This window comes from Dermacentor albipictus, chromosome 9, assembly GCF_038994185.2.
Source record: "Dermacentor albipictus isolate Rhodes 1998 colony chromosome 9, USDA_Dalb.pri_finalv2, whole genome shotgun sequence".
Lineage (NCBI taxonomy): Eukaryota > Metazoa > Arthropoda > Arachnida > Ixodida > Ixodidae > Dermacentor > Dermacentor albipictus.
The window spans coordinates 39,064,300-39,077,377 of NC_091829.1; the positions used below are offsets into that span (position 1 = coordinate 39,064,300).

The 13,078-nt window shown below is 49.4% G+C and overlaps 1 protein-coding gene across 3 annotated transcripts in view; it reads right to left on the reverse strand.

Annotated features, from left to right (window-relative positions):
* The window catches only part of LOC135916505 (ATP-binding cassette sub-family G member 8), a 337,391-nt gene that overhangs the window by 11,247 nt on the left and 313,066 nt on the right, over positions 1-13,078 (reverse strand). For all 3 annotated transcript variants that reach the window (XM_065449893.1, XM_065449892.2, XM_065449894.2), the window contains 7 exons: positions 11,879-12,076; positions 5,317-5,458; positions 3,647-3,885; positions 3,154-3,271; positions 2,185-2,337; positions 790-906; positions 22-205 (listed from right to left, as the gene is read on the reverse strand). In XM_065449893.1, the coding sequence (XP_065305965.1) occupies positions 22-205; positions 790-906; positions 2,185-2,337; positions 3,154-3,271; positions 3,647-3,885; positions 5,317-5,458; positions 11,879-12,076 (1,151 nt within the window). The remainder of the gene's footprint in view (positions 1-21; positions 206-789; positions 907-2,184; positions 2,338-3,153; positions 3,272-3,646; positions 3,886-5,316; positions 5,459-11,878; positions 12,077-13,078) is intronic.

A 13,078-nucleotide genomic window follows, 5' to 3' on the forward strand; every position in this document is an offset into this window, starting at 1 on the left:
TTATGAAAGTTGTGCACTCACATCCACAGGGCCAGCATCTGTCCAAAGAATCCAGCCCTGTAGACATCCATGGGCGCATTGCCCGGAGGACCCGGGTCAGAGAGCGCCACTTGTCGGCGCCGGAACACCTCGACCAGGTTCTCGACTCGCTGGCTGGACTCGAGCATTGCCTCTGGAGACAGGTTGTCCAACGTCACCAGGTCGACTGCAGTGTGCAAGGTAGACCGTAAATGCTTTATCATTCTTTTTACTTTAGCCTCTGTGATGTGGCTCCTTTTCCGGCTAGACTGTTATCATTTGCACTCATCAATGAGTCCTGAGTATGCAAATGAACTGCTTATGTGCTCCTAGTGCTCAATTTATGCTTTTAATAAAATGCGCTTCAAAATATGCAGTCTAATGACAGAAATGTAGTAATGTTGTGGATATTTTGGGATGTGAAGACTATTTTGTATGAACGGAGAGAACAGCAGTTCCTCATTCTAGAACTGCTTGAAAAGTATTGTATACTCAAGTCGTTTTGCTTCTGACTCTATTCGATTGATATTTGATTCGGTTTTGAAAATTACTATTCATACATAGCGAAAGTAAATTTCACGTTCTCATTAACAAGCAAATGTGTGAATGAGAAAGATGAAGGTGGGTGCTATGATTGTCCCTGAAAGAAAGGGGGCACACGCCGTGCTCATGGAAAGCTTGTGCAGTAGCTGCTTTGACTTTCTAGCTTTCAGTGGCGCTAGTTTTCAGAGACATACAGTATTTCAATAGCGGGAAGCAACGTAGGCTTACGGTAATAGTCGGACGGGTTCTTGAAAGCAGGGCAGGGAAAGTCGATGTAGGAGAAGTACGGGAGCAGGTCACGTCGCTTGCCGTGGTACACCATGCGACCCGTCGAGATGATGGCCACTGGGATTTGAAAAAGAGAACGTAGTGATGCAGAACTTTTCTTTGAGTAACATGGCTAGATGCAAACTATGGAAGCACTTTGTACCTATCTAAATACTGATGGCTGCTTTCGTCTCTGAACTACAGTTTGCAATTAGTACTACAAGTAACTATAATATTGCACACAATGTGTATGTACTGTTTGCCTTGCATGTGCTGCAAGACAAGCCTAAAATTACACCTAGAAACTTTGCTGGTAGACAAACCTGACATGGTAACCAAAAGTTATGATGACATTGAGGGAAGACTTCATATTTACAGTAAGTGTGACGCATCTAGAGATTGAATGCTCACTATGACAGATCAGGCCCAAAGTTCAGGTTGCAAGGCTGCTTACAGAGAGCCAATAACTATGCAACCAAAAAGGGTATAGCTGCAAATGGTGTGCAAAATCGTTTCTTTTTGTTGTATTATGCGCTTTCTTGTTGGCATTTCAAGTACGAGTAACCTTGTAAAACCATATTAGCTGCACTTTACTAATGTGAAGTCGGGCAAGGAGGCTGCTTCTAAATGAAGTTCATCTCTCTCTCTCTCCCATCATGTAAAGTCAAGCAACTTGACCCATTTCGGTCGTTTGGGCTATGCCATGTAAAACATTGCAGTGGTGCTCACACTATCAGTGAAATGTTCGCACATGCTGTGTGTGTTAACAACAGCATGGTGTTATTTAATTCTGGTCTTGCAAATATTGTGAAGGCAGATGGCCATGAATAAATTATTCATTCTGATTTTTTTCATCTTCTAAAAGTAAAACCTGGTTTTCCTTGGCAGTCCCAGGAACTCCTCTTTTTTTTGTATTATTTGCAGTGTGTACCTATGAAACAGGAGGTCCCGTCGTTCTATAGATCTTGGTTTATGATTTTTTTTTTGCACATGGCCGGTTGCCGCACGAGACAGACCTCTTTTTTCTGCAACTGAACATTAATAGGTAAAATGTAGCTGGGTGTTGGGAAACAGGAGCTGACCGATTAACTGGCTATCCATTCTTGGATATATGCTGCAATGAATGCCATTAATTCAGACAGAAAAGTCTGATGACATGCAATCTTTCACTAAAACTCGTGCAACTTGATTTGATTGTTCAGTCATAGCCGTAGCCTTATCTATGCGTGTGATGCAGTGGAGTGGTCGACATTCTTTGCCCATTCGCCAGCACGGTTGGCGGCATACTACCACATTCTCCCCAAATCGCGTACTGGCGATAGTCTACACGGCTGTATATTGCAGATGGCAATCTACCTCGTGTCATCATGGTGAAGATCTCGTAGGTGGGTGGGTGGATGGTCATGACGACGATGCGACCCCTGGCGGCCCACTGTCGGACATAGTCGATGAGAAAGAAGCTGTCGAGGATGTCCATGCCAGAGATGGGCTGGTCTAGCAATACCACATCTGCATTAAGAAACGAAAAATTGCCGCGTGAACGATATGCTAAACATCACTGCAGTTGATAAGTGTGTTATTAGTGGCAGATATAATCAGTAGACAACATTGCGCTCAGGCTTCAAATGCAGTGTGTACGGCTGTGGAAACTTATCTAAGGAGTTACAGTATATGATGGTGCCAGTGAATGTCAACGAATGTGCAAGTAGTGCTGACAGTTTAGCCTGAGCTAGTAGGATTGACTCGCATGGAGTCCTGCTGTATGGTGTCCATTGTACAGTGGATATGTCGGTTGCACAGGCTGCCCACAGGGTTTGCACCTCTTGTATATTGTTACTGTTTGGCGTGCGGACAATGGCGTCGTTTTTTGTTTCATACTGGGTCATGTTATAGAACACCATCCACGATTGCAAAGGTTTAAGATACTTCATTGCTGTTATTAGCACTATTCGATGAACAACGATCATTGCAAAGAATCGCAGTCATGATCAAATCAAAGGCGTTCTCTCCATATAAACAGCACAGAAAAAGCTACTGTAAAAGAACAAACAACAAGGGCTCGTTCTCACTGGCGACTTGAAGAGGTTGCTTTAGTCGAAGAGCTACTGTTTTGGGTGAGTCGCCCAATGCCTAATTGTCAGTGTGAATGAGCCCCAAGTCTCTCAGCAGAGGACAAGCATCACTTATACAGTTCTACATCTTCTGTTATTTATCTGTTTCCTTCGATGTCCACAACGAAATGAAAGCAGACTGTAATATTGTAGTTTCGTGTTTAATAGAATTTAAAAATGATCTGTTACTACCGCAAACATTTGATGCACTGACCAGTGTCGAGAAGTAGTTGAGAGCCAACGTTGAGTCGTCTGGCTTCGGATTCGGTGAGGTCTCGAATTCGAGTGTGCTTCAGCTGGCCAAGGCCAAGGTCTTCGAGAAGAGCATTGATCTGTATGGGACATGTCAATTAGTCTACTATTCTACTGTCTTAGTAGCATTGCTAGCAAACATACTATGGATGATCTCATCAATAAAAACAGCAATGCACTCGCACACATATAAAGGAGCCTGAATTTTACTTCCATGCGAAAGACAAACCTAAAGGTGAAGCTCTTTTGCCACAATTTCTATGCGGGGTCATGTTACACCATTTGCCAGTCAATGTAGTAGCGGAGTAGTAATTGGTTGTTTATTGAAATAAATTGATAAATAAAGAAATGAAGTGCATGAAATTACTGCTGACTGTGCTGTAACATGGCTGAAACTGCTTAGTGCAGTCAATGAATCAATAAGCCCAGGAAGGTGCGTCGGCTGCGATTCTCACTCTGGCCTTGGTGTCTCTCCCAGGTCCACCTGGCTCCTGGAGCAGTGAGGTGAACAGCATCCACTGCCGCACGCTCATGTCGGGCCACAGGTGCCAGTTGCGAGCAACGTAGGCGACGCAGTGCTCCAGTCTTGCTGGCGGCATGAACAGTCCGTTGAACATGATGTCGCCGCGCAGCCGGCTACCCCACTTTGGGTGCCGGTTGGCCAGGATATCGAGCAGGGCGGAACCTTCTTGCTCTGCATGTCGAAGCCCAAAGATATGTAATGGATCATCGGATATCACTAATTTTTGGATGTAATGGAGTACGGAAAAAAATTACCTGTTTCTTCAGCATTACGAAAGTGTATGCTTATAACGAACATGTTGTTGTATCAGGTGGTACTTTCTTATGATGAAGTTGGACTGTATTATACGACCACATTAAATGTAGACGTGGTCATCCTGTGCTATGACATTGCATCAGTCGTAACTCTTGCCACCAACGTTGCTATTGTTTTACTGCAAGGATTCTACTAAAACAATACAAAACCTGTTAGAAACCATAAGTAATTCCTTTAAATATGCTAAAAATCAAGGCTTATAAAAATATTAGCCTGCATGCTACAGCATACATGCCAATAAGCAAAGAAGTTTAGTGAGTTTTGTACTTGCTTTGTCATATTCAATACAGTAAAACTTTGTTATAACAAAGTTGGGGGGGAACCAGGATTGCTTAGTTTTATCCATTACTTAGTCCTATCAATTGTTGCATGTACTGCACTGTGAATCTATTGAGGATTTCAAGGGGCATTTCATTTACTTTTGTTATATCCATTATTTCGGTGTATCCTGTTTCGTTATAACAAGGTTTTACTTATTTCTTATACCCCTGTTTTTGGTGCCTAGTTAGGAATTTTCTTACTTCACAGTACTGTTTTTCTTCAACTTGCAGCTGTTGAGCAAATTTTGTAGAAAGCAATTAAGGTATTTAATAAGAAATTCTACTGACCCAGTGAAGTAGAATTTTCCCTCACACCGTAATTCATTCAGATGGGCCCAGCTGTTGTCTCGCAAAAGCATTTATTCGTTTTACACGCACTTGAATGGGAAAATCCTCCTTTTAAGCAATCAAGCACAGTCTGATTACATGTACAGCCACCGTCTAATGTTTACGGGGTGGAGGTGGGAAAAGGGGGGTGGGGTAATAGCAGCACGTAAGTGCCGGAGGTCGGGGAGCCGAAAGCTCTCGCATATTGGCCCGCGCCAGTGCCTCCGTCACGACTGACGTCACTAGAAAAAGTATGTGCCGTGACGGGAGAGGGAAGCAGTGGTAGAGGACGATGTGGTTGCACTGCGTGTTTGTCGCTGAATGCCAACTAGATGCACTGCTCTCGCACGGGAGCTTTGTGGTGTTCAAAAGTTTAGATGACATGTCTAGTTTATGTAAAGTGTAGTACTATAGTTACTTTAGATGCTGTGGTTGGCTCTAAGTGGTGCCAGAAATCGGGGTCCGTAAACTTTGTGGGCACGCTGTCTGTAGCACACACCATAACAGTACGCGAATTCGTGAAAACTGAGTTAAACATGTAACAAGCATTTTTTTCTGCCCAGAGGAGCTGCTGGGCCTCCCAAATGTGTGTGTGTCTTCTTTTTAATATTTTTTAACAGTTCCAGAGCAGCATGCTCACCGGACGTGGCGATTATGGCGAGGATCTCCCCACCACGGACTTCAAATGACAGCCCCTCGAGCAGGAGCAACTTGGTGCGTGGTCCACCGCACAGCCGCTGACCCAGGCTGGAGCGGTCCAGCTCGAACGTCAGGTCTCGAACCTGTGTCAAAGCGGGTCACGTTGATGGTCACGACGACGTCGCCATTGGCACCATTGCCCACTATTCGGCAAATGTGTGGTTACACACACACACACAAAAAAGAAGACTAGGAACAGCTCCTGCCATAAGGCAGGGTAGCCTAAAAGAACTACTCCTCGGACTTAATAAAACAAAAAAAAATTCTGCTGATGGCATACGCCGATGTGAACATCTCTGCTAAATTTACGATAATGTGTGAAGTGTGGAGCTTGAAGTCACCTTTTTTTCAAACACCCTATTTTCGCAAACACCATATTTTCAAACAAGGCCTTCACATCCGTTTCAAAGCTGCTGCTGACATGCCGATGGCTTGCATACATGCTTGCATATGGCGTCATATGCAAGATTTCCATAGATAGCTGCCATTTGCTGATGGGCAACATATGATAGGCGAGCATACATGTGGTCTAACCTTCAGTTTTGCGTGGTTAGAGGCTAGTTGAATGTTCAAAACTACCAGAAATTAGCAAGACCCGACGGCTATGACATCGATAAGTATAGCCAAAGTTTCATTCCTACGTGCGCGGCCGTGGCCGAGTGTTAGACGATGCATGGTGACAGTACGACAGTCATACTTCTGGAGGTACGTAATTCTCACCAAAATTCCAAACGCAGATTTTTGCTTATTTTAGCAATAAACTGCATGAATAAATACAGTAACAGCAGGCAGTAACAGTAGGCGCATGGCAATCTGCTATATAATGCAAAATAAGGCTTGCAGAAAATGGTGAGGAGAACGCTTCTGTTTAAAACGGAGCGTTTGAGAGAAAGGTGACTTCGCGCTCCACTTGAGAGATCGACACGCCCTGCATTTACAAAATTTGGCTGAAATGTTCACAGCAGAGTGTGCTATCTGCGTGCTGTGTTATTTCACGTAGCCACAGGGGTGCTTCAGCACCCTTTTAACCCTGTAATGTCTCAAGCACTTTCTATATACTGCGCCGTTTTCAGTCTTCAAAATTCAAATTTGTGCACGTGAAACACAAGCAGCGATATTAATATGCTTCAGCCAAGTGCCAGTTCTGGATAGCTCAGAAATGTATGGTACGCAGCTATCTCCCCCTTCTCAATGTCCCCCTTCTATTTTTATTCCCTTAACCCTTCCTCCCGTGCAGGGTAGCTAGCCAGAACTACCTCTTGTTAACCTCCCTGCCTTTCTACTTATCCTTTTCTCTTTCTCTCTTAGAAAACTGACACTACTATGGTAATTAGCTTGTACTAAGAACATTAAAATGTAAGGGTGAAGTAATTCTGTAAAGTAATTCTGTAAATTCTTGATGTAAACGTGTTGGGGCATTACAGGGTTAAATACTCCCCAGTACTGTTGTTTTTAGTGTTCTTGCATGCTTTGAACAGCAAACTCCCCAAAGTGAGTACTGGAAAACTTCAGCAACCAGCGGCCTCGCGAACGGACAACGAGGCCTTAAGTGGCACGTCACTTCTGCAATTTTCGCAATACATCTTGAAGACTTACTACAGGTGGAGTCCCTTAAGTGTGCCTGGATGACTTAGCGACGTCATGCTCGCCGGCAGATCGAGCTGCGAGAACGTAGGCCGCGGTAACGGCCCAGCTGATCAACGTACTGGTCGACGAGTACACGGCGATTGCTGCGCTCCAGTAGCTGAGTGGGTGAAGTGTTCAGCTCGTGCCCGTAACGACTGTGGTTCGAACCGCGGCGCCTGCGTTGCCGAAAAATGCGGTGCGGGCACCGTGGTTGTAACTGGTCGCGAGAAGCCGAGCTGGATGCTGCATGCACGTCTGGATGGTACTACCGGCGTCTGCATCGCCAATCGGCGGTGTGGATGTCGCCCCGGGTGACCGATATCCGGCTGTACGCTCGGCCGCCGGAATGTGGAAAAGGGGAAGCTCTGTGTATCTGATACCCCCTGGGTATCTTAAGAGGATGGATGTCTTGCTTCTCGCGGTCTGGCCTGAAGTGCTCAGCGGTGGACGCATCAGCGGACCGCTAGCGCCACCACAGAGGCCGCAAATAAAGGTTGTCATGCAGTGAACGTGGCCATCGGAAATAGCAGGGAGGCCGTTCATACGTACGTATATCACGCAGTCATACGACCCCATCCCCAATTGCATGTCGAAAGTGCGCCGACGTCGCCGCTGATCGACCCCCCTCCCCGGAGCTGCATGTTAAAACCGACCGGACGTCATTGCTTGTGACTCCGGAAGTGCATGTAAAAATCAACCGGACTTTATCGCTGGTGACGTTAACTGCACGTAGAGAGATCGACCGGAACACGTCGCTGATGACGCGATCCCTCAACAGCGCGAGAATACTGACGAATTCGTCCGTGATGACGGAAGCCTACGAACTGCATGTCAAAACCGACCGGAACTCGTCACTACGCTACCCCCCCCCCCACTGCATGTGAAAACGGAAAGCACCACGTCGCTCCCTCCCTCCCCAACTGCATGTCAAAAGCGACCGCACGTCATCGCTGATCACCCGCCTTCCAAACTGCACACCGGAATCGCCAAGAAGTGCAGCCAGGCAGTTTTGACATGAAGTAGGGGGGGGGTCATCAGCGACGTGTTCCGGTCCGTTTTGACATGCAGTAGGGGGGGGGGGGGGTCATCAGCGACGTGTTCCGGTCCGTTTTGACATGCAGTAGGGGGGGGGGGTGTCATCAGCGACGTGTTCCGGTCCGTTTTGACATGCAGTAGGGGGGGGTGTCATCAGCGACGTGTTCCGGTCCGTTTTGACATGCAGTAGGGGGGGGGGGGTGTCATCAGCGACGTGTTCCGGTCCGTTTTGACATGCAGTAGGGGGGGGGTCATCAGCGACGTGTTCCGGTCCGTTTTGACATGCAGTAGGGGGGGGGGGTCATCAGCGACGTGTTCCGGTCCGTTTTGACATGCAGTAGGGGGGGGGGGGGGTCATCAGCGACGTGTTCCGGTCCCTTTTGACATGCAGTAGGGGGGGGGGGTCATCAGCGACGTGTTCCGGTCCGTTTTGACATGCAGTAGGGGGGGGGGGGTCATCAGCGACGTGTTCCGGTCCGTTTTGACATGCAGTAGGGGGGGGGGGGGTGTCATCAGCGACGTGTTCCGGTCCGTTTTGACATGCAGTAGGGGGGGGGTGTCATCAGCGACGTGTTCCGGTCCGTTTTGACATGCAGTAGGGGGGGGTGTCATCAGCGACGTGTTCCGGTCCGTTTTGACATGCAGTAGGGGGGGGGGGGTCATCAGCGACGTGTTCCGGTCCGTTTTGACATGCAGTAGGGGGGGGGGGTCATCAGCGACGTGTTCCGGTCCGTTTTGACATGCAGTAGGGGGGGGGGTCATCAGCGACGTGTTTCGGTCCGTTTTGACATGCAGTAGGGGGGGGGGTCATCAGCGACGTGTTCCGGTCCGTTTTGACATGCAGTAGGGGGGGGGGGTCATCAGCGACGTGTTCCGGTCCGTTTTGACATGCAGTAGGGGGGGGGGGTCATCAGCGACGTGTTCCGGTCCGTTTTGACATGCAGTAGGGGGGGGGGGTCATCAGCGACGTGTTCCGGTCCGTTTTGACATGCAGTAGGGGGGGGGGGGGTCATCAGCGACGTGTTCCGGTCCGTTTTGACATGCAGTAGGGGGGGGGGTCATCAGCGACGTGTTCCGGTCCGTTTTGACATGCAGTAGGGGGGGGGGTCATCAGCGACGTGTTCCGGTCCCTTTTGACATGCAGTAGGGGGGGGGGTCATCAGCGACGTGTTCCGGTCCGTTTTGACATGCAGTAGGGGGGGGGGGGGGTCATCAGCGACGTGTTCCGGTCCGTTTTGACATGCAGTAGGGGGGGGGGTGTCATCAGCGACGTGTTCCGGTCCGTTTTGACATGCAGTAGGGGGGGGGTGTCATCAGCGACGTGTTCCGGTCCGTTTTGACATGCAGTAGGGGGGGGTGTCATCAGCGACGTGTTCCGGTCCGTTTTGACATGCAGTAGGGGGGGGGGGGGGGGTCATCAGCGACGTGTTCCGGTCCGTTTTGACATGCAGTAGGGGGGGGGGGTCATCAGCGACGTGTTCCGGTCCGTTTTGACATGCAGTAGGGGGGGGGGGTCATCAGCGACGTGTTTCGGTCCGTTTTGACATGCAGTAGGGGGGGGGTCATCAGCGACGTGTTCCGGTCCGTTTTGACATGCAGTAGGGGGGGGGGTCATCAGCGACGTGTTCCGGTCCGTTTTGACATGCAGTAGGGGGGGGGGGTCATCAGCGACGTGTTCCGGTCCGTTTTGACATGCAGTAGGGGGGGGGTCATCAGCGACGTGTTCCGGTCCGTTTTGACATGCAGTAGGGGGGGGGGGGTCATCAGCGACGTGTTCCGGTCCGTTTTGACATGCAGTAGGGGGGGGGGGGTCATCAGCGACGTGTTCCGGTCCGTTTTGACATGCAGTAGGGGGGGGGGGGGTCATCAGCGACGTGTTCCGGTCCGTTTTGACATGCAGTAGGGGGGGGTCATCAGCGACGTGTTCCGGTCCGTTTTGACATGCAGTAGGGGGGGGGGGTCATCAGCGACGTGTTCCGGTCCGTTTTGACATGCAGTAGGGGGGGGGGGGTCATCAGCGACGTGTTCCGGTCCGTTTTGACATGCAGTAGGGGGGGGGGGGGTCATCAGCGACGTGTTCCGGTCCGTTTTGACATGCAGTAGGGGGGGGGGGTCATCAGCGACGTGTTCCGGTCCGTTTTGACATGCAGTAGGGGGGGGGGGGGTCATCAGCGACGTGTTCCGGTCCGTTTTGACATGCAGTAGGGGGGGGGGTCATCAGCGACGTGTTCCGGTCCGTTTTGACATGCAGTAGGGGCGGGGGGGGTCATCAGCGACGTGTTCCGGTCCGTTTTGACATGCAGTAGGGGCGGGGGGGTCATCAGCGACGTGTTCCGGTCCGTTTTGACATGCAGTAGGGGCGGGGGGGTCATCAGCGACGTGTTCCGGTCCGTTTTGACATGCAGTAGGGGCGGGGGGGTCATCAGCGACGTGTTCCGGTCCGTTTTGACGTGCGGTAGGGGGGGGGGGGGTATGATAGCGTGGTATACGTACGTTTGAACGGCCTCCCTGCTATTTCCGCTGGCCACGTTCAGTGCCTAACATGTTTTATTAGTAGCTTATGTGGAGGTGCTAGCGGTGTGCTGATGCGTCCACCGCGAAAAGCAAGAGGCATTCATCCTCTTGGGATACCCAGGGGTAAGCAAAACAAAACGCGCATGAAGGCACAGAGCTTTCCCTTATCCACATTCCGGCGGCCGAACGAACAGCCGGACACCACAGTCACCGGGAGCGACATCCGCACCACGGATTGGCGATGTAGACGCCGGTAATACCATCCAGACCTGCGCGCAGCATCCAGCTCGGCCTTTCGGCGACCAGTTCCATCCACGGTACCCGCAGTGCATTTTTTCGGCAACGCAGGAGCCGCGACTCGAACCACAGTCGCTACGGGCACGAGGTGAACACTTCACCCACTCGGCCACTCGTGCGCAGCAATCGCCTTGTATTCGTCAATCAATACCTTCATTAGCTAGGCCGTTACCGCGGCCTATATTGTCACAATACGACCTACTGACGAGCATGACGTTGCTGAAGTGCATCGGAATGTTAACATACGCTTGAATTGCATATGTCTGCATCCGCGATACGCTCTGGCGTACTGCGACGTGTGCTGATAGGACGTGATGTTCAGCTGCTCTGTCAGAGACCTGGGTCTGCTAGCTCATAAATGTAATCCCGTGAGAAGCACTCGACGAGGGTCTCACCTTTTTTTCTGCAGGCAACAGCTGGGAACGCCATACGTTTTACGCTCCTATTAACACAGTGCTCATCTTTATTTGAAATAAACATCGGAAAACAACAGGAGGCACTTAATTCGTCCTCGTACATGCCATATATATATATATATATATATATATATATATATATATATATATACATACATACACACACGAGATATATATCCAAAGCACGAAATAGTTCTACAGCAGAGCAATCGCAGCAGGTAAAATAAAGGTTTGGGCACGCAAGACCCCACAACGAAATGTTTTCTAACACTAATATAAGAACGACTTTGCAACGTTGTCTAGAGCTATTCGTGTACATCATCTATTATTGATGATGTACACGAATAGCTCTACATAACGTTGCAAATAACGTCGCCTTTGCTAGAAGAAGTTTCGTTGTGGGGTCTTATGTGCCCAAACCTTCATTTTAGATGCTGCAATTGCTCCGCTGCGGAAGTCTTTCGTACTTTGCATGCTAAATCAATGTTAAAAACGCTCGAGTAGACACCACCACGCGTTACCGTCAGTAAGCTTGCCCACTCTACCCGGGGCGCCCCGCGTCTCGCATTTCCGGCCATGAAACGTATACATGACCTAGTCACAGTTGCCTTATACCTGCAAGTGCGGGTGCTTGACAAGAGACACGTCCGTCTCCCCGCCAGGCAGGCTGGAATATAGCGAGTCTCGAGGGAAGAGCGAGGACCGGATGAGTCCCTGCTTCTGCGAGGTCGCCCGGGAGCCCAACGAGACGTGCGAGCCGGCAACGCTGCGACGGTCTCCCGCCATGCGGGAGTCGGCTCGGCTTGGAGGGCCCTGCGAGAATGCGCAATCGACGGAGAGCCGTCCACTGGTATAGGTAGCAGAATGTAGCGGTGTAGTAGAAGTGTAGCGGGGAGAACGTTTGAAGCGTTTACGTAACCGTTTCACTGTTTACGGGATGCTGGGGTTAATGAAGCCGCGGACGGAATGTCGACGATTTCCATTGGCATATACACTTCTAAGCATGGTGGCGAACTATAGTATAACTTAGCATGCTTGGGCTACTCGGGCATTATGTACACCCGTGAGCAAAAGTATAAGGACCACAAGGTCGCCGAAAGAACAATTTCTTCGTAATTAATCCGCATTAAGGGAAACTGACGAGGGCACTAGAAAATTCGTTATGCCAAGTTTGGACTGCACCCTTTAATTTCAAGTTGCATTCACAGACAGCGGAGAAAATCACTTTCATCGCGGAATCCCTGGTCCGCATACTTTTGGTCACGAGTGTACCATGTGTTGCAGCCTAGTGCCTATCTCTCCTAGTTACTTATCCCTGCTACGACTCCGGCTCCATGAATCTCGGCCCCTTTTTCCATTCCCCACCAAGAGTCTAACCCTCCAGCTATACCAGTCTAAGATTTCCCGTGACGTCGCAATAGCAAACCTGGTCCAACTACAATTCGTTAAAAACGTTCATGAGCGTTCCGGTCGAAATATGTCGCTAGCAACACTGTATATCAACGGTAAAGGGGAATATCATAGAACGTGATTAGAATATGTTTAGGTTATAATGTTGGGTCGCAGATCCAACCATTTCGCTAGAAAGCTATGTTACAGAGTGCATACAGCGCTCCCCATGGTAACGCCAATTTACGTGACGAAAAAACGGCCATCCGCTGACTGCTTTTCCTGATAAAAAAAAAGTAAAAAAAAGGAAGGCCTTTCGAATGCCAGTGTAGACGTCTCCACAATTAACTGGTTTGAAAAGCGCTGGTTCAAAGCATGCATCGCTCACACTACTAGTACACGTACGGACACCAATTTACGCGATGA